This window comes from Heloderma suspectum, chromosome 11 (genome assembly GCF_057233095.1).
Source record: "Heloderma suspectum isolate Gila_16-S chromosome 11, 16-S_ref, whole genome shotgun sequence".
Taxonomy (NCBI): domain Eukaryota; kingdom Metazoa; phylum Chordata; class Lepidosauria; order Squamata; family Helodermatidae; genus Heloderma; species Heloderma suspectum.
This window is the reverse complement of record NC_139468.1, coordinates 1,601,527-1,622,407: the sequence shown is the minus strand read 5'-3', so window position 1 is coordinate 1,622,407 and position 20,881 is coordinate 1,601,527. Positions and strand designations below refer to the sequence as shown.

General features: G+C 54.3%; 2 protein-coding genes across 13 annotated transcripts in view; both read left to right on the top strand.

The window, feature by feature from the left end:
• RFX7 (regulatory factor X7) overlaps positions 1-7,226 on the top strand; it is a 64,837-nt gene extending 57,611 nt beyond the window's left edge. For both annotated transcript variants that reach the window (XM_084816514.1, XM_084816513.1), the window contains 3 exons: positions 686-893; positions 2,677-2,972; positions 3,625-7,226. In XM_084816514.1, coding sequence (XP_084672640.1) covers positions 686-893; positions 2,677-2,972; positions 3,625-6,927 — 3,807 coding nt within the window. In that variant the 3' untranslated portion in view covers positions 6,928-7,226. The remainder of the gene's footprint in view (positions 1-685; positions 894-2,676; positions 2,973-3,624) is intronic.
• A 5,916-nt stretch (positions 7,227-13,142) lies between these two features.
• Positions 13,143-20,881, top strand: part of NEDD4 (NEDD4 E3 ubiquitin protein ligase) — a 66,658-nt gene continuing 58,919 nt past the window's right edge. For 2 of the 11 annotated variants that reach the window (XM_084816517.1, XM_084816525.1), the window contains exons 1-2: positions 13,148-14,817; positions 14,907-17,604. Coding sequence is in view for 2 of the 11 variants with exons in the window: in XM_084816515.1 (XP_084672641.1) it covers positions 13,649-13,705 (57 nt within the window). In the remaining 9 variants the exon portion in view is untranslated. Of the gene's footprint in view, positions 14,818-14,906; positions 17,605-20,881 lie in introns of all 11 variants that reach the window. The other 9 variants (XM_084816526.1, XM_084816521.1, XM_084816524.1 and 6 more) reach the window with 7 other exon arrangements.

The following is a 20,881-nucleotide window of genomic DNA, read 5'->3' as shown; positions in this document are numbered from 1 at the left end:
GTGTCGCTCCTATATGTAGATGCCTTCAAAATTATATCGAATGTGCCTGGATTACTCACAGCTTGCTTTTGAAATGTTGGGGCCATGTAACTCTCATTACCAGGACATGGATAGCCTGTTTTCACAATATATTTTTGCATCTATGAAAATGTAGATGTGATCATTTCACATCTACAAGCAGTAGCCTTAATTTTGGAGTTGGATTTTGTCCTTGACTTTATACTGGACAGTTAATAGAGAAATGGACTGTCCATAAAGGTTTTATCGAAATAAATGAACCTGGTTTCAGAGCTGTGACTTTGATCAGCAAAACATATTTAGCAGAGTCCCTGGGACTGTCTGAAACCATGACTTTTCTATGTACAAAAACTATCTGCTGGGTGAAAAGGCCAAATTGAAGCCACAAAAGCCATTCCAGATGGCAGATCACGGGCTAACCTGATGGGTCCTTGAAGAGTCCCAACTAGATGCTGGCATTCTTTTTCGCATCTCAGCATTGGACATTGGTGGCAAAAATCCAGGTTCCTTTTCAAGGCAAGCAAAATGGCCTCCCACCTGCTGGGCCGTACTTGAACAGCAGCACGCTAACCCTGAACCTTGCTTGAAATGCTGAGTGACTCCATGTGCCGTAGTAGCTTTGTGGGGTTGTTACTGCTGCTCAGGACCTGTTTTGTTTTGGTTTCAGCTGGAAGGGGTGGAGTCTTCTGGGCACCTGCAGAGCGCCGATGAGGAGGTTGTGTCAGCCGCCTGCCAGCTGGTCTGCGAGTGGGCCCAGAAAGTGCTCAGCCAGCCCTTTGACTCTGTCTTGGAGTTGGCCCGTTTCCTGGTCAAAAGCCACTACATCGGCACAAAATCCATGGCAGCGTTAACTGTGATGGCCGGTGCGCCAGCAGGTGAGGGTTTGCTCAGGTCACTGGGAGGAGAAGCATGTGGCGCCTTTTCCAGGAAAAGCTGAGCACCTTTTATGTTGGGACCTCTGATGGGGTGAGGAGGGTTCACGTTTCCTCTCCTCTACATGTGGGCAGCTGAGCCTCTCCTAGGACCCCAAGAGAGATTTCTTTTGGTGAGGCTCTAAAGACGAGTTTTGCTTTGTTCTAGTAACCAGACTTGGGAAACATATGGTAAGAATCTTCACTCTCACAGCCTGCAAGGGTGAAGGAGTTTACCATGTCAGAAGGAGAGAGAGAGCTTTCAAGGGAGTTCTAGCATTGTATGTGCCATGATTTTCACAAGGGACCTGCTTTGGACAGTTCCTCCCTTGATGGAACTGAGGTGGTACAGTCTGTGCATGAGGATCATATGTGCCAATGCAGAGGGCTTGCTGACATGTTTAGGAAAAGCTCATAGTACGGCTGCTCCTCCCACAACTACCATTTCAGAACATAAGTAGTAGGATGTGTGGAGTTATTGCATGATTTATTACTCCCTCGTGTAAAAAAAACGCCCAATAACCCTCACTTCCCCTTGAAAAGATGCAGAAAAAGGTAACTAAAATGGTCTGGAGCAACTCCCCTATGAGGAAAGGTCTCGATGTCTGGGACTGTTTAGCTTCAAAAAAAGATGAGTAACGGGAAGCCATGACAGAGGTGTACAAAATTATGCCTGGCGTAGAGAATGTGGCCAGGGGAACATTTTTCTTCCTCTCTCATAATCCTAGAACCCAATAGGGTCATCCTATAAGGCTGATTGGTGGGAGCTTCAGGACAGATAAAATGAAGTACCTCTGCACACAGCGCATAGTTAAACTATGGAATTCGCTACCACAACATGTTTTGATGGCCACCCATTTGGATGGCTTTAAAAGGCGGTTAGACAAATTCCTGGAGGAGAAGGCCATCCATGGCTACTAAGCTTGAGGGCTATGTGCTACTTCCAGTATCAGAGACAGAATGCCTGTGTATACCAGTTGCTGGAGAACATGGGTAGAAGGGTGCTGTTGCACTCATGTTCTCCTTGTGGTTTTTCCACAGGCATCTGGTTGGCCACTGTGTGAACAGAATGCTGGATGAGGTGGGCTGTTGGTCTGATCAGGCACAGGGGGCTCTTCTTAGGGTCTTACGAAAACTCGTTTGTCAAGGAGAATGAGCCTAGCCTTCTCCCGGATGTGCTGGCTTTGTACAGGCAGGGTCCTTTATTCTCATGGGGAGCAGCCAGCGGGCAATTCTAGGGCATAGGGCAGCATGCAGGCATCCCCCTGTGTCTTGAAGCTGTTTGGTCTCTCATCCGCTGTGCCATGGAGCTGCAGCCACAGCTTGGAACAGGAAGGGGAAGGAGGGCAGGTCTGACCCCGTGCTGCAGCCAGGCCCACCCACCTGAAGAGCTGCCAACTCCGGCTGCAGGGCAGACTGGGCAGTCGTTGGGTTTGCCTGCTCAGCAGCCCTGTGAAGCCCTTGCTGCAGGTGGGGGAGTTCACTTTACAGAGGGGAAATTTGGTGACTGGTACTTTCCCACCCCACAGTAGCTTACAAAGCCCTGTTCCAGCTGCCCCCCCTCCCCCGCAAATGATCACTCCTTATTTCACATAATGTACAGATGGGGAATTAGTGTTCATCCTGCAGTTGTCATTGGTGAGCTAGTGTCCTCGAACTGGAAAGGGTCTCACAGGGATGGCGCTGTTCCGGGCAACAAGAGCTCTGCCTCCACCCGGGAGGGTCATGCTTTGCCTTCCTCTTCCAGGAGTCAAAGGGATCCCCCAGCCTTCTGCTTTCATCCCTACTGCGGAGAGCCATTCCTTCCAGCCCCAGGTGAAGACCCTGTCCTCGCCGATCGATGCAAAGCAGCAGCTGCAGCGCAAGATCCAGAAGAAGCAGCAGGAGCAGAAGCTGCAGTCGCCTCTGCCAGGGGAGTCCCCCGCCAAGAAGGCCGAGAGCGCCACGAGCAACGGGGTCGCCAGTCTCTCCAGCGGGAATCCGGCCATCTTGTCTCCTCAGCCAATTGGCATTGTGGTGGCCGCTGTCCCGAGCCCCATAACGGTAAGGCTGTTGGGAATCTCCAGATGCCTGTTTCAGCTTCATTGCATGGGATTTGGTGAGGGTTGGTGGGGCACTGCAGGGAGCCAAGAACAGATACCCTACGGCGGGGTCGGGGGAGGCATGAAAGCAGAGCAGGGGCTTCTGGTGGAAATGTGGGATCGGTCGACAGGACAGGCAGGAAGAGAACCAACTCGCAGAACCCTCTGACGTGCAGGGAGCCATGGAGGGGTTGGACCTTGGGCTGCGAAGGGATCTTGGGTGATTTTGTGAGGGCACTTTTAGTGGTGTGCAGAAGGTGGAAGTCAGAGGGGAGCGGCTCCAGAGAGAAGCTGGAAGAAAGTTGAAAGAGTGGGAGCCGATTCCAGCAATTTGGAGGTGAGGTGAGAGTGGACAGTAGAGGGACAGGATGAGTCAAGGAAGAGTGTTTTGAGAGCGGGGTAACAAGAAGTGTGTTTGGGAGTCGTGGGAGAGGGATAACGGAAGTGTGGCAGAGCAAAGGGAGATAGTGGGGAGGGGCCAGCGTCAGTCAGAAGGGGTAGGAGGGAGAGAGGGAGACTGGCCTTCTGCAGATGAGAGCCTGTGTTTCATGTAGCTGGTTTTCATTTCACCTCTGCGTGGCGTTAAATGAGAGCTCCGTTTCCTCCCCAAACAGGTGCCAAGGACCCGACAGCTGGTGACGTCGCCAAGTCCCGTGGGCACATCGGACGGCAAAGTTCTTCCACTCAACGTCCAGGTGGTCACTCAGCACATGCAGTCAGTCAAGCAGTCGCCAAAGACTCCCCAGAATGTTCCCGCCAGTCCCGTCGGTGACCGTTCTGCCCGGCATCGGTACCCGCAGATCCTGCCCAAGCCAGCCAGCACCAGTGCACTCACCATCCGCTCCCCCACGACCGTGCTCTTCACCAGCAGCCCGATCAAGACTGTGGTGCCTGCTCAGCACATGAACGTTGTCAAGATGACCGCGATCTCCCTGGCCCCCAGCGGCGCCAGTGGCACGCCCGTCAAGCACACCGCTCCGGTGGTTGGCTCGGCATCCGCGGAGGAGCTGAGGACCATCCCACAGATTAAGAATGGCTCCGTGGTTTCCCTGCAGTCTCCTGGAACCAAAGCAAGTGGCGGAGGAGGCTCCGCTCCTATGGCGTCTTCAGTTGAAGTCAAAATGGAGCCGGAGGCGGTGCGGGACGAGATCCTCCTGCGTTGCCCAGGGAATCCAGACTCATCCAGAGCGGTGAAGCTGGCCGTACACACGTCTGTCAGTCAGCAGAGGAGAGGTGGAACAGAAGCCTGGAAAGTTCAGCCCGAGGGGGCTCTAGGAGAAGCAAAATGTGTCCAGGGCTGTGACCATAGAGTGGAGGATTCCGGGAGGAAATGCCTCGCCCAGCCTACCGAGTCCCACCCAGGGCCTTCATCCGAGACGAATCCAAGCACTCTCTCCCCCTCGGTCGCTGCGCAGAACTGCAGCAGCAGCAGCAGCAGCTCGCCTCCCAGTGGGGACAAACTGTGCACTAAAAACCCAAGGAAGAGGCTGCCTTTGGCCTTCTCAGACTCCCAGGGCCCTCCAGTCAAGAAGCTCTCAGCGGGGCAAGTCCCTGGAGCCAGCACAGAAGCCCCCAAAGCGAGCGGCATCAAGAAAGCGCAGCAGAGGCTGGTGACGCTCGCCAAACCTGATGGGCCTGCCGCCCTGATGCAAGTTCCCGGCAGGGTCATGATCCAAGTCCATTCCGCACTGCCCAGCAGCCTGGTGCCTGACTGCCCCCTGGATGCTGATATCGTCATTAGCTCTGGCGATTCCACCTTTGGGCAGCAGCTAGCAGCCTCATCCCCAGACATCCGGGTGAAGTTGGAAGGAAATTTGCTTGTCTTAGAGAACCGCTCCAAGCCGGACAGCAGCTTCAACCCCGACGTGTGGCCGCATCTCACAAAGAGCTTGGGCTTTGCCCCCTTGAACTGTGAGCAGCAGCAGCAGCTCAGCACTCTGGCCCTTGCCAGACCCTCCGGCCCTGAGGAACTGCCCGAGCCTGCCTGGGAGCCTGCGCACCTTGGAGGAGGGCTGCGGCAGCAACAGGTGGCGGCGTACGGCCAGCCGCTGCAGAGCCAGGGGCACGAGCCCTCTCCAGAGCAGCAGCTCCAAGCGCAGGCGGCGAGCCAGCTCCCTCCGCAGCCTGAGCTGAAGGAGTTCGAGGACGCAGCCTCCCAGCCCAGCGACAGCTTCTTCTCCTTCGATGAGGACCTGACCCAGGACAGCATTGTGGAGGAGCTGGTGCTGATGGAAGAGCAGATGTCCATGAGCGGCGGCCACCTCTACAGCACCTCCCTGGGCGTGGCCCTGCAGGGCCAGGGGGCGGTCCCGGGGGTGGCGGCCCTGTCCTCTCACGCCAGCAGCACCCACTTCTACCACCCCGTCCACAACAGCGGCACTCCTGTCCACACGCCCACGCCCACCCCCACGCCCACCTCCGAAATCCTTGCGGGGTCGCAAGGCGTGTCACGGGAGAGCCCCTGCTCCAGGATGGCCCAGACGACGCCTGTCGACAGTGCTCTGGGCAGCAGCCGGCACACGCCCATCGGCACGCCGCACTCCAACTGCAGCAGCAGCGTCCCGCCCAGTCCTGTGGAATGCCGGAACCCCTTTGCCTTCACTCCCATCAGCTCCAGCATGGCCTACCACGATGCCAGCATCGTGTCGAGCAGCCCCGTGAAGCCCATGCAGCGGCCCACGGCCACCCACCCCGACAAAACCAAGCTGGAGTGGATGAACACCGGCTATGGCGGTGTGAGCAACCCCTCGGTGTCCAGCCAGGGCATCCTCCCAAGCTACCAGGAGCTGGTGGAAGACCGCTTCCGGAAGCCTCACGCCTTTGCGGTTCCCGGCCAGTCATACCAGTCTCAGCCGCGGCACCACGAGCCCCATTTTGGCCGGGTGACTCCTGTCTCTCCTGTCAGCAGCAGTGGCGGCGGCGGCAACAAGCAAGAAGGCTTTGCCGTGCCGGCGCCTCTCGATAACAAAGGGACGGGTTCCTCTCACAACAGCAATTTCCGTTGCCGGAGTGTCAGCCCCGCTGTCCACCGCCAGCGCAATCTTAGTGGCAGCACCGTCTGCCCCGTAGCTCACATGCCACGCTCCAGCGTGGCAGCCACCACAACCACCACGCCTTTTGGCAGCCCTGTCACTCCGGAGGTCCACCACACCTTTGCAAACCTCCACACGGACACGAGTGCCAACGCACTCGCCCAGCGGAGTCAGTCTGTCCCATTGACTGTGATGATGCAGACGGCTTTCCCGCCTCCTCAGAAACAGGCCAATTCGAAGAAGATAACAAATGTCTTGCTAAACAAGCTCGATTCGGATAATGACGATGCCGTGAGGGGCCTGGGAATAAACAATATGCCCTCAAATTATACGGCCAGGATGAACCTGACTCAGATTTTAGAGACGTCAGCTGCCTTCCCGAGTGCCAACGCCCAGAACATGCTCAATCCCAACCCATCAGTTTTTGAATTCCAAGCACCAAGTTACCTCACCAAAAACAGCAGCGCCAGTCAGATCACTTTTGCTTCTGGAGATAACCAAGCACAACCGGAAACCGGAGAGCAGCAGCTCGATTTCAGCAGCACCGTGAAAGACCTCTTGGAGGAGAGCAGCCTGCAAACCAGCCAGCAGCTGGTCAACCAGGTGGCTTCGGATCTCAGCAACGTGGCCTCCTCTGTCTTCTCCAGCGACATCAGGTTGACCTCCGAGCTCTCAGGCAGCATCAGTGATTTGAACACTCTGGACACAAACCTGCTGTTTGACCCCGCTCACCAGCAGGGCCAAGATGATGAGACGACACTGGAAGAACTAAAAAATGACCCCTTGTTCCAACAGATCTGCAATGAATCTATGAACTCCATGACTTCAGCAGGTTTTGATTGGATGGAGAGCAAGGACCACCCTGCTGTTGAAATGTTGGGTTGACTTTTTTAAAATAAATATATATATATAATATGTATGTAGCACACTGTATCTAAAAGACAGACGTATTGTATTTGTCTTAATGGAAGTGCCTCCTCCAGCAGAAACACTTACAGTGACTTAGTTGTGGCATTTAAAAAAAATCGCTCTACCAGCTGCTTTATTCTTCAGCAGGGATTATACAATCTTACCAATTTTAAAGACATTTCTGAAGGATACAGCCTGATCCAGAGCCAGTATTAGATTTTACAATTTTACTTACTGAAAAGCATTTCTTGCTGTAATAAAAGTGGATAACTAGGCTTCAGGATACCAAGAGTGTAGCAAGTCCAAATTACGCAAGAAGGTCCCGCGAGCAGTGTTCCTGGGCTATCCCCATTCATCTTGGTCAGCCTTGCGTTGGGTCCCCTGTTGCATTTTCCCCGGGCTCACCAAACAAGCACCACTGAAATGAATGGGCCTCACACAGCAACCAAGTTTGGTGGGGTGCACCACGTTGCCAGATCCAAAGTGCCACGTGCACCCTCATGTGTACGTAGGGTTCTTGGACGCTCTGGCACACCTGTTGCACTAGAGGGAGTGCACCTCCCAGTGGTACACATAGGAATGAGCTTGTACAGGAATGGAGAAGCTGATTCGGGAGGCAGAGTTCCCTGTGCACATCAACACAGATGGCTGGATTGGGCGACAGGCTCCAAATTGCTGCCTCCCAAAGATTCCAGACTTGGTCTTGCCTCCTTTTTGCTGCTGCTGTTAGAGAAATCACATGGGTCGTTTCGCACCAGTGGACAATTGCCCAAGGAAGGTGGCCGAGAGCCAGCCGGCTGGAGGTGACAGTGCAGGGAAAGACAGGTGTGAGACGTTTCTGCGGCACCACCACCAACAAAGGGCTAAAAGGGGAGGAGCAGCCGGTAGGAACTACCAAGGCAAATAAACGGTTTCACCTTTTGGGGGGTCATATATATGTTCACAGTCTCTAAAAAATATCACTTTTTTTAAAAAAAGTGTTGGTTTTAATATCCTTAATTGGGGAAAACTAATCTTGAGGCCGGAGATGTAATACATTTGCATTCCATTGCATTGCATGTCTGATTCTGTAGTGTTTGCAGGGATGTATTACTTTCTTATTGATATATCAGACTAAGAATAACTGGAAATTAAGATTGAGGTTTCCCCAACCCATCCACCCTTGAAAACATTTGGGTGCAAAAAAGCAGCTGCCTGTTCAGAGGTCTGCAGCTGGCTGGCTTTTTCTTGAAAAACTGAAGGGTGATGTTTAAAGATGAATTTTCATAGAGCCATAAATCCCTCGGGGTGCTAAACCAACGTGCCACAGGACAAGATCACATTCTGGGGCGCTATTCTCAAGGGACCTTTCCTCCCCAAACCCTGTGGTGGGGCTGGGGGCACAGAGGGGCTGGTCTGCTGTTGCCCAGTTCCATCCGTGGCAAGAGGACTTGCCCTGGGGAGGCTCCCCTGAGGATTGTGCTCTTTGCCTTCCAAGGGCTGAGAAGGGGGAAAGGGTCGTGATGAGCCAGCTGGGACCTCAGCCATGCAAGATGGTCTGCGTACCCATGCTGGCTCAGACTTTGGCATCAACTGGATTGGTAGGAAACTCTCGCTGGGTTGGTTGAGACCAAGGCTTCAGGACGTTGGCCGTTCCCCTGGTGCTTGAAGCAATGCCTTGGCTGCGTTGCTTCCTCTTTAAGCAGATCCCATCACTTTTCCTCTGTAAAAATCCAAGTAGGGCATGAGGCAAAGCATCTCACTGGGGAGAGGGAGGGAGAGAGACTTGCAAATGGCAAATGCCCACAAGACTCGGACACCAGCTGGTCAGGGCAGGCTTTTGAAATCCTGGCAGTCTGACATTTTAGCTGTGGGACAGTTCCAGAGCAAGTCGTTTCCGGAAAGCCGTTTGGGGTGGATGCCGTTCCGTGGTGTGGGGGCTCCTGGGCTGCTTTAACTTCTGCCATTCAGGGTGTTGGAATGCTGTTGTCTCCCTCCTGGCCTCAAGATACCAAGCAAACCCTTCCTTTTAGGCTCAGATGCCCCATAAAAAGGTTGCATGCCTGACGTGACATGGGTGAGCCACAGCCAGCGCCAGAGAAGTCGGCCAGGGGAAGGGAGACAGGACCCTGTGAAGGATCAGGACTCCAGAGGTGGGGAATGGCTGGAGCCAAGGCAGCCCATAAAAAGCCTGGCTACGAGGAGCAGGAGAAGAGCTTGGGCGTGGCACCTTTGCTCCTTCTGGGGGCAGCCATCTCCTGGGTGCCGAGACAGGCCAGGCAGCGCGTGGAGGAGCCAGGGCTTCCGCAGAACACGCAGCAATGCTCCAGGTCGGTGGTGGTGGTTTTTCTAGGAGAATCGGCTTTCTCTGCATGTGTGTTCTTAAGAAAGAGAGCTATTGCTAAGATTTTATTTTGTGTGCGCGTGCTCTTCCTGAAAAATCTGCAACTATTAACTAGCCCCTTAAAGAACCAAACCGAAAGAGACTTGAACTTTTCCATTCTATTTGGGCTGCATCCTGGGTGGCGGGCCCAGCGTTCTCCAGAGCAGCCCCTGAAGAAGATGCCCAGCACACGGGGGCTATATTGACCCTCCCTCAGAGCACTTCTGCCTGGCAGAGAGGGGGTGCTGCTGTTGCTGCCCCCCCGCCACACACACCAGGCAGTGCCGCTGTGCAGAGGTGCCATTCAGGGCTGCTTGGCAGTGCTTGCTGGGCTGGGCCCAGGGGGTCAGGAGGAGCAATGATCTTTGCAGGGGGCAGGTTAGGCATTGCACTTGTGTGATGCCGCTATTGTCTAATGCAGCCTTCCTGGCACCCTCCAGATGTTTGGGTACAACCCCCATCATGGGCACTGCATTGTAGTCAAGCACATCTGGAGGGCAGCTGGCCTAATGCTTCTGGTTAGCCAGGAGAGTGCCTACCCTGCCCCATGTTTTGTGTGTCCAGTATCCTGCAGATACAAGTTCACGTGCTGTCAGGTTTAAATCTGTTTTAAAAGTGAAACTTTCAAGCTATCATGTGACAACTATAGTAGTTGGATGTTTTTTTTAAGTGTTTTATTCTCATCATTTTAAATAACCACTGTTGCATTAGACCTAAACTGGTAATCCTCCTTTCACGTCATTTAGTAATCCACTGGGAATACTCTGATAATTGAAAGCAAATTAGATGAAATTGGGGGGTGGGGGGAGCTAAAATCTTTTCACACAGACCTAATGGTGCTAGGGCTAAGATGGAGTTTTATGTGTGGGTATATGCTTGTTTTGGGATCTCGTCCATGCATTTGGTGTTGTACTGAGTAGCCTGGTGGCTCCGTTTCTTGCACTAGGAGCAATTCCTTTCCTCTCTGCTTGAGACTGGGCCCTGCTTTACACCAAAGTATGCAATTCCCAGGGGAGAACTTGTGAGGTTCAGGCATGGCAGAAGCCCCTTTCTGACTGTTAGATAATGCCCCACAGCTGCAATATCATAGGATCATAGAACAGTAGGGTTGGAAGGGGCCAAAAGACCATCAAGTCCAACCCCTGCTCAATGCAGAAATCCAGGTCAGAGCATCGCTGACAGATGGCTGTCCAGCCTCATCTGGAGGCCTTCAAGACGAGGCTGGACAGCCACCTGTCAGGGTTGCTCTGACTTGGATTCCTACACTGAGCAAGGGGTTGGACTTGATGGCCTTGTAGGCCCCTTCCAACCCTATGATTCTATGATAATTCTGATCCAGCGTTTACATTCTGGGCTTCCCATGACGACAGGCCTTTCGCGATGAAATTGTATAGAGAGTTGCTGCCTTGAGTGAAAGACCATTGCGTTTGTACCCCACATACATACAATATTGGCGATGTTGGATTTGGTTGGCTAGCCCACTGAACTGTGCGGGGCTCATCTATTGCACTAAAGCTTCTGTTGAACTGTGGCAGGCACATTCCTTAGGATAAATGCAACCAATACGGCCCACTGGTTAAAAAGAGAACATGACTACAGAAAACTTTTTAATGTGTTTCATTATTAAAAGGCAAAGTGTCATCCAAATGACAGGTAACTTGTCTTATGTAGCAATGTGCATTGATCTCAATGAGATGATTCTATTTCTTATTCTCTTACACGAGAATATTACAGCAGGAAAAAATTTTTGTTTGCCTCACCATGTTAATACATGATCACCCAGCGTGCATGTGTGTTCTCTTGACTTACCTTGTACAGTGCTAGGTAGACCCCTGTAACCCACTCTTTTTTCATTTGATTTTTTTTGTGCTGTATCAGACCTGGCTCTGTGTTAACCAGACAAGCATAGCTGAATCACCAGTTAGTTACATTTTTTTTATGTTCACTAATTCTGCTTAGTTATTGTTAAATATGTTCTTTTATCTGATTATTTTTATTGCTCTGGTGTTGGGGAAAAACCCTTTTGGCATCAATTTTTTCATGAGAATTCATGAAGTAAAGAATTCGCAAATAATTACAATAAGCACTGACTTTTGAACTGAAAAGAAGGAAATTGTTTCTTGTGCATCTGAAGTTTATATAAAGTCTTGTACTATACTGTGCTTTCTATAAGGAAAGAAAAAACCCACCCTCTCGTCCCCCTTTTCATCTAGCGCACAGTCAGACTTCCTCTAGTGTTTTGTTGTCTGTTGTACTGCTGAAATGACAGTAGTTGGATATTGCAGTAGCATTTCAGTTAATTTTTTATTGGAAGTGCTCCAAATTTGTTTTTTTTAATGTTTTCAGAAACAATAAAACGTTTTATACTAAGCCAGACCCGAGGAGCCGTTTATTGAAGGCACGCGAACGTGGGAGAACGTGGGAGGGCCGGCGGCAAAGGGCACGAAGACGCGGGGGGCCTCGGGGGCCTGAGCGGGGCGCCGGCGCCTCGAACTTGCAGCGCGCTTCGGGGCGTTCAGCCCGCTCCGCCTGCCTCGGCTCGGCGGCCCTCCTCGGAGAACGCCCCAATGCGCAGCTCTACCGCGTCTGGCCCGCCCGCGTCCCTGCACCTCGCCCAGCCCGGCCGGGCGACCGAGAGCTCGTAGCGAGGGACGGCCCCCCAGGCAGGCGGGACTGTGCCCGCGCTGCACGTCCGGAGGCGGCGGGGAGCACAGCGGCCGGCCCCAGGCCGCCTGCGGCAGCCGCCTCGGATGGGGGCCGGCGCAAGGAGGCCGCACCGGGAGCCCCTCAGACTGCCGGCCTCGCTCCGGCCGGCCGCCGCAGCCAGGAGAAGGGCTGGGCTGCAGCCGGCGGCAAGCCCCGCCTTGCGCGCAGACGGCCCCGCTCGATCCCCAGCAGCCTCTCCAGGCGGGCCGGAGCAGCCTGCCGAGGCGCCGGGGAGCCGCCAGCGCCGGACGTGCCGGGCCTGCGCGGGCCGAGTCGGCTTCCGACGCCCTGCGGGGAGCGCGCCGCGCCACGCCACGCCGCTCGCGGCGGGCGCGGAGGCTGGGCGCGGGCGCTCGCTCCCCTCCTCTGCCGAGGCGGCGCCGGCCGGAGAGCGCCGCCGCCGCCCCGCCAGGGCCCTGTGGCCGCCCCGAGGCAGGGGGGCGCATCGGCCGGCCCGGGCCTGCAGCGGCGCGGGCTTCGGGGCTCCTCGGGGCAGAGCAGCCCGAGGCAGCCCTTGGGCCCCCCGAGCCGTCGGGCAGCATCGCGAGGGCTCACGGCCGAGGCGAGACTCGAGCCCGGGGCGCCGCGGCCGGCAACTCCGGGCTCCGCGCGCGCACAGCCGCTGCGCCCCTCGCTGCCTCCAGGGAGGCCTCCGGGGCCGCGCCGCCAGGCCAGGCCAGGCCAGCCCGCCGCGCCCGGCGCTCCCGCCCTGAAGCCGCGCGCCCTCCGGGACGCCCGGCGGCCGCGCCCGAGCCCGCGAGGGGCCGGCGGCAGCTTCGCCCCAGGGGCGCCCCTCCGCCCCACCGGGCGCAGGGGAATGGCGCCCCCGAGGCCGGGGACGCGCTGCGCGCCGCCGCGGCCTCCGCGCCGCCGGCGGGGCCGAGTTCAGCGGCGGGGCCGCGGCAGCCCGAGGGAGCGGCAGCGCATCAGCGCCGCGCCCGCTTCGCCCCGCGCAGGGCTGCCGGCCCGGGACGGAGCGCGCGCGGCCGGCCGAGGGAGCTGAGGGCGCGCCGCGCAGGGGCCGCCCGCCTCGCGGCCGGCTCGGCCTCTGCGTGTCAACGCGCCGCGGCCGCGCGCGCCTAGGGCTGCCGCCGCGCGCCCCTCCGCCCGGGATGGCGGGCCGCGGCGCCGGGAAGGCCGCCCCCGTGCCGCGCGCTGCTGCCGGCGAGGCGCGGCGCCGCGGCCCCGGCCCGCCCGGCCCAGGCAAGGGCGGCGCGCGCGGCCGACGCGGCTCCCTCGGCCGTGGCGCCGGGCCGGGCCCGGGCCGCGCGAAGACGGCGCGCGGCCACGCCCACGGCCCCCCTGGAGGCGCGCGGGCGGGCTGCGGCGGCCCCGGGCTCGGGCAGAAGAGGCGGGGCACCGCGGGCGCCAGCCCGTCGCGGTGGGCCGGGGCGGAGCGAAGGGCGCGGGGGAGGGCGTCGCTGACGCGAGGGCCCCGCCGCGGTCGCGCGCCCATCGGGAGCGGCGTCGCGCGCAGCCGGAGGCGTGGGCGGCGCGCTCTCCGCGGGCTGGCGGCGCGGCGGGGGCGCGGCTGGGCCTAGCTGGGCGTGGCGCGGGCGCTGCGTCGGCGCCGCCGCGGCCTGTCAGCCCGACTCCGGCGGCCCGTCGGGCGGGGAGACGCGCAGGGCCATGGCCGCCGCCTCGCCGGCGAAGGTGCTGGGGCTGCCGGCGGGGGGCGGCGCGGAGGTGAGTCTGCGGCCGGCCGGCCGGCCGGCGCCTGCCCGCCTCCCAGGAGCGGCTCGGCTCCTGAGTGGAAGCGCCCGCCCGCCCTCTGGCGCCGGGGAGCGGCGGCGGCCGAGGCAAAGCGAGGCCCTGGGCGGGCGCGGCGGCGGCGGCGGCGGCGGGAGCCCCAGGCGGAGGCGCGGAGCGGCGCTGCGTGGCCGCCTCCCGCTCGGCCTCGGCCCTTCTCCCCGCGGCGCGCCCTGCCGGGCGGTTCTTCCTCCGTGGGGGCGCCGCGCCCTGGCACCCGCGGGGCGCGTCGGGGCAGCCCCGTTCAGAAGCGCGTGCCTGACCTTCGGAAGCCCCTGTCTGAAGGCCGGGCGGGCGGCTCAGCCCGGCCCGCGATGCTCCCGGCCCTTCCGTGCGTTGGGGCGATGCTGCTCTGGCGGCGGGAGCGGGGGGGATGCTTCGTGCAGCCCGGCTAAGTTAAAGCGCGCGTGCGTGAGAGAGGATCTGCGCGCATGCTGCTCTTGCGTGCCCCGGAGAAAGGCTGTGGCGTGGGAGCCCTGGTTTCTTCTTCCCCCTTGTGGGCCACCAAAACAGCCCTCCCCTTGCACCCTCTTCCCACCTGGGAGGGAGGGAGCGGGGTCGGCAGCACGCGGCCGTGCCCTGGGATGCCCTCCCAGCCCGCCGAGCCATCTCTCTGCTGCTGTCCCCGGTCATGAACGGTCAGGGGTGGGGAATCGCGGCAAACCGTGACATCTACACGGGCATGCATCATTCCTTGTTTTTAAAATAAGTGCCGGGGTTTGTGGGAGCCTTGCTTGGGGGTTCTGGATCAGGCTGCAGGTGCTCAGGGAAGGAACACTCTATGTGCTCAGAGGCGTGTATGCACATATCTTTTTCTACGGAAGAGTATAGCCAGACATTTGCTGGTATTAAGTAAGTAAGCAAGGCTAGAGGAGGTGGAGTGGGGCGCGAAGATGAACAGGGCCTGCAAGAGACTCCTGGGCTTGCACCACAGCTACTCTTCCGTGTGAATCTGCTGTCAAAAGTAGTGCTGCCTCCACTGATGCTCCCAGCTGCAATGCCTTCTCCTTGGAAAATCCAGCCCCTCAGCCATTTTGCTAGGGGTTGCTGTATGTATTCAGTTATTTGAAATGTATTCATTTAAAGCTATTCCTAGATTGCCTTTAAGGGTGGAAAATAGAATTCCCTATCTTTCTAGGGTATGACTGTCTGGCTGCAGCAGAACAGAGAGCCCTCACCCCTGTTGCTTCCTCTCCACTCACGCTCAAAAGCTGAGCCAACCCTGCACAGGGAAGGTTCGCTATCCTGACTGACTTCTGAGACTAGATGAGGTTGAAGCAGGTGACCATGCGAAGCTGCTGCTGGTCTGTCTCAGTCTGTCCTGTTTGCTCTGAATGGTAGTGCTCCTCTGAGGTCTCCAGCACCCGAATCTCTGGCTGCAGGCTTTTACGATGAGCTTTGCAAGAATTGGTATTAGGTTGTCCTGAGGACATTCAGTTTTTACCTGGTACATTGTTCCGATTACCTTGTTTTTACAATGTACTTGGTTCCTAAGGTGGGAAGAGGCAATGTCTCAGACTGTGTTCTATCCCTCTCATGTCAGCTCACCTATAATGTACAACAGGTAGTTCACATCCAAGTTCTGCTGTGATGTAAATGCATAGCAGAGCCTAAATTAGCCCCATGACCACCACCTGCTGGACAAGGGACCGCCCACAGTTTGAGGATCAAAGTATATCTCAACTCAGCAACGTAAAAACATCACCAACAAACTACAAACCCATAAGACCTTCAGTAACTCTGCCCCATTTCTCCCGATCTTGCAAAATACCCTTCAGGAAAATACGTGAAGCTTCCGATAATCTCTTGTTCTTTGTGCTTAAGATCATCTCACCGTGGCACGTGATCCCATGTTTTGTCTGCCATGCATTACTGCAAAGACCAGTTTTGCCCCTTCTATACAGTACAGATCATGGTGTGAAGCACAGTGCCACATCAACACACTGAGGAGTTGGGAGATCCGGGTTCTAGTCCCCACTCGGCCATGGACGCTCACTGGGTGACTTTGGGCCAGTCACAGACTCTCAGCCCAACCCACCTCACAGGGTTGTTGTTGTGAGGATAAAATGGAGAGGAGGAGGAGTATGTACACCGCCTTGAGTTCCTTGGAGGAAAAAAGGCGGGATATAAATGTAATAAATATAAATAAATAAATATTGAGGCAAAACTGTAAAGTCCTTGCTGTTGTCCTGTTCTGCCAGTGCTCCTTCCATCCGCCCCTGTTCTGCTTTAAATAACTTCTTTCTAGTGACACCCCAAGGACAAATCCAGATTGGTACATGCATTAATACTGGCTTCCTTGGCTGCCCGTCAGCTCTTTTAGCCATAATCCCTGCCTGAGTTGAACCCACAAAAAACCAGACATATCCCGTTTAAGAAATCTGTCTTTAATGGGCAGTAGTCCAGATATTATGGGGCCGCGGTGGCTTAGTGGTTAAGACGCTGAACTGCAGACTGGAAGGTCGGCAGGTCAGCAGTTCGAGACCCGAGTGCCGCGTGACGGAGTGAGCTCCCGTCTTCAGTCCCAGCTTCTGCCAACCTAGCAGTTCGAAAGCAAGAAATTGCAAGTAGATAAATAGGTACTGCCTCGGTGAGAAAGGTAACAGCGTTCCGTGCACCTCGGTGTTCAGTCATGCCAGCCACATGACCACGGAAGCGTCTTCGGACAGCGCTGGCTCTTCGGCTTAGAAACGGGATGAGCACCGCACCCTAGAGTCAGACACGACTGGTTGGGGACACCTTTACCTTTTTTTTTTTTTAGTCCAGATATACCAAGTCAGATAAAAGTGCTACCCCTTCAGAACGAGCATCCTGAACTCGATATAAAGCCAAAGTTTTGCTTGCTATTTCAGCTGTTGTCATGGTCAGTTATTTGATCTGTCTGAGATTTTTGCCTGAGGCCGTCAGCTGGGTGTTCCTGATGTCTTCAGAGGTTAGATGGGAGGTAGTGATTACAGATAGTCCTTTTCTGTGGTAGTGCCCCCATTGTGGAATTCCCTTCTGAAGGATACTTAGGTGATGCCTACTCTGTCCTCTTCTAGGCAACAAGTTAAGCTGGGTTTATTATTCTAGGTTTTTTTATGGATAATCCTTTAAAAAAATCTGCTTTTTTGCTGCTTATTTATTTGAAGCTTTTTTATCCCATTCCTCAGCCAAAAAGGCTCCCAGAACAGCTTACAAATAATCAGTAAAAGAAGACAGTCCCTGCCCACAGGCTTACAATCTAAAAAGATGCAGCGTATAAGGAAAAAGCAACGGGGAGCAAAGAGGGGAGGGAAATTAAGTCTCCCAGCAGGGCTGGTGGGATGGGCCTGCTTCCCCTCTCCTCTCCCCCAGTCTGTACAACCTGCTGCAGTAGCAGCTGGTGGTGACAGCTGAGGGAGGAGGAGCCTTGTGGAGGGGGGGGGCCTTCAGCAGGGCTGGTCAAGTGGCCCCGTTGCCCCCTCTCACTTTCTCTTGAGAAGTCGCTGCAGCCTTGATTTTTTAAAAAAAATCCATTAGCCACCTTGAAAGATTTTACTGAAAGTCAGGATTCTAATGCTTCAGACAGATTTTGGAATTCATCTACAACAGAATTATCCCTCCTTTTAACCCCTCCATGTATCTCTCCCCCACCCGCCCCATTCTCACCAGCCTTTTCAGCTGTCACTTGGACTACTGTGGGGAGGGACTACAGTTCTGTGGCGGAGCCCCTGCTTTGCATGCGGAAGGTCCCAAGTTCAATCCCTGGCATCTCCAGATAAGGCTAGGAAAGGATCCCGCCTGAAACCACGGAGCGCCACTGCTGCCAGTTGGTGTCAACAATACTGGGCGAGATGGACCAAGGGTTGGTCTGAGTCAGTATAAGGCAGCTTCATATATGCTGATGTCCTGGATGGAACAAATGATGGGCCATGTGCTTCTCCAGATATTGACCCTGCTTTTAACACCTCCATGTATTGCTCTCTCTTTCTCTGCCAGCCCCAGTTCCCCTCATTCCTCCTTGTCTCTCATCCCTACTTTGCTCTCTGAGGAACCCCAGCAAGTAGAAGTGGTCAGGAAAGGGAAGGGAAGGCAAAAGTGGTGAGGAGGAGAAGCTCAAATATGGGGAGTGATGGGAGAGGGAGGCAGCTCCTGCCATATTCCAACACCTTCCCCATCAAATGCCATTTAAGTTCAGCATCCATAAATTGATGGGCTACTAGCTAGGAAATGAACACCGTTTGGCCTCATGGATGGCAACAGCTGGCCATGTATACTAAATTTGCTGTAGAAGGGGCGTGATTCTCATTTGCTGCTGCAGCAGCTCTACCACCATATGTGAAGGTGCACTTGTCTGTCTCACTGCGGCAAAACAGGCCCATATGTATTTACCACACATGATGGTGTGCGTGCTTTTTCCTACACAGAAGTGACATCTCTGTAGTATAATTACCATGTGTGAAGCAGTCCTAATATCAAGGGAAACCTGTCATCAGCCTTCCTTCCTGTTGGGTCACTGCCTTAGTAGGCAGTGTGAGAGAAAGTTAAGAGCATTATGTTGCCAGGATAAAACGGGTTAAAAGAATTTATCCCCATGACATTTGTTCCTTTTTGTTCTATAGAATCAAACTAACACATAATGACATGGTTCGCACGACACAGCAGCCCACCATGACTTAATTTACCCACAGAGGTTGTCGCATCATGCTGAGTGCCCACGGGCAGCTGGTTTTCCATGGCTTGTCATGTCATGTGAAACCAGGCGGCGGGGTTATTTGAGGGTTAGTCAACCCTCAAATAAACCATGGCTTGTTTTAGCATTATTTGAGGGTTGTCTAAGTCTCAAACAACCCTTGCTGCCTGGGTTTGCACGGCACAGAAAGCTGGGCTCCCCCGAGCACCATGAAAAATGGTACCTGGCACACTGCAAAATCCACCCGGCAGGTAAATTAACCCACAGTTGGCTACTGAGAGGAATGGTATTGGGAAGGCAGCCAGTAGGTAGAGGTTTAATGTGCCTGCATTCTGGCTTTTGATCACCTGTGGAGTTGGTAGAAAAAATGGATTTGTACGTCTCTGACTTTGGTGTGCATTCTTGATTTATCTTTGCTACATCATTATGCCAAAAAGATAAGATAAAGTGGTTACTGGTTGTTGTGGCTGCCAGGAACAATTGAATGGAGATTTCTTTATGATGGCTGCTATTTCAGCAGGTTGCCCCACCCCCTGCTAATACTGTTGGGAAAAGGGAGACTGCAGTTAGTGGTTAATGCTGCCTTATCACCAAAACAGAGTCACATGGGCTACCTTTCTGTTTTTGGAAATAAGAATAAACACACAAAAAGTATGAAGTAAATACTGTTATGCTACTAGTAAACATTGCAGGGGGTTGATGAAATCCCTGTAAAATAAAATAATGTATTTACTGTTAATCATAGAATCATAGAATAGTAGGGTTGGAAGGGGCCTACAAGGCCATAAAGTATTAGCTATCCCGCCCAATTTTGTGTCATCTGCAAATTTGATCAGCATTCCCTGCACCTCCTCCTCCAAGTCATTCATAAAAATGTTGAAGAGCACTGGGCCCAGGACTGAGCCCTGCGGTACCCCACTCGTTACCTCTCCCCAGTTTGAGAAAGTCCCATTGAGAAGCACTCTTTGAGTCCGATTCTGTAGCCAACTGTGGATCCACCGGATCATTGTTTCATCTAGCTCACTTTGAGCTAGTTTGCTCATCAGGATATTATGGGGCACTTTGTCGAAAGCTTTGCTGAAGTCGAGGTATATGATGTCTACAGCATTCCCATGGTCTACAAGGGAGGTTACTTGATCCAAAAATGAGATCAGATTCGTCTGGCAGGACTTGTTTTTGACAAATCCATGTTGGCTTCGAGTAATCACTGCATTGTTTTCAAGGTGCTTATCATCTGCTCCAGAATTTCCCCAGGGATTGATGTCAGACTGACTGGTCTGTAGTTCCCAGGTTCCTCCTTTTTACCCTTTTTGAAGATAGGGACCACATTAGCCCTCCTCCAGTCATCTGGCACTTCCCCCGTCCTCCATGATTTCTCAAAGAGAACAGACAGTTGTTCTGAGAGTTCTTCTGCCAGTTCCTTTATGACTCTAGGATGGAGTTCATCTGGCCCTGGAGATTTGAACTCATTCAAAGTCATTAGGTGTTCCTTGACCATGTGCCTCTTGATCTCAAGCTGCAATCCTGCCCCTTCAGCCTGTACTTCGCCTTTGCCAGGGGGGTCATAGACCCTCTTTTGGGAGAAGACTGAGCCAAAGTAGGAATTGAGCACCTCTGCCTTTTCTTTGTCATCTGTTATCGTTTTGCCATCCTTATTTAATAGCTGAACCACCATTTCTTTCCTCTGCCTTTTACTATGCACGTAGCTGAAGAAAGCCTTTTTGTTGTTTTTAGCATCCCTCGCTAACCTCAGCTCGTTCTCCGCTTTAGCCTTTCTGACGCCATCCCTGCAATTCTGTGCTATCTGCCTGTACTCTTCCTTTGTTACTTGGCCTTCTTTCCACTTCCTAGATGTGTCCTTTTTTGTTTTCAGGTCATCCCTAAGCTTTTTGTGAAGCCACATTGGCTTCTTCTGTTGTCTTCCACCTTTTCTTCTTGTTGGAATGGTTTGTGATTGTGCCTTGAGAATTTCCTTTTTTAAAAACTCCCACCCATCTTGGACTCCTTTTCTCGTTAGAGTCGCTTGCCATGGGACCTTCCTGATCATTGTTCTGAGTTTATTAAAATCAGCTTTCCTAAAATCCAGGGTACGCGTTTGACTACTCTCAGCTTTTGCTTCCCTTGGAACCAAGAACTCAAGTATAACATGGTGGCTTTCCCCCAGAGTTCCTGTAACTGCTACTTTATTCACTAAGTCATCTCTGTTGGTTAGGATCAAGTCAAGGATAGCCGATCCTCCAGTTCCTTCCTCTACTTTCTGTAGGAGGAAGTTATCCGCCACACAAGTCAGGAATTTCCTGGAGGGGCCATGTTTTGCAGAATTTGTCTCCCAACAAATATCGGGGAAATTGAAGTCCCCCATTACTACTACATCATGCTTCCTTAAAACATTGGCTATTTGCTTTCCAAAAGTTTCATCCTTGTCTTCTCCTTGGTTGGGTGGCCGGTAGTAGACTCCG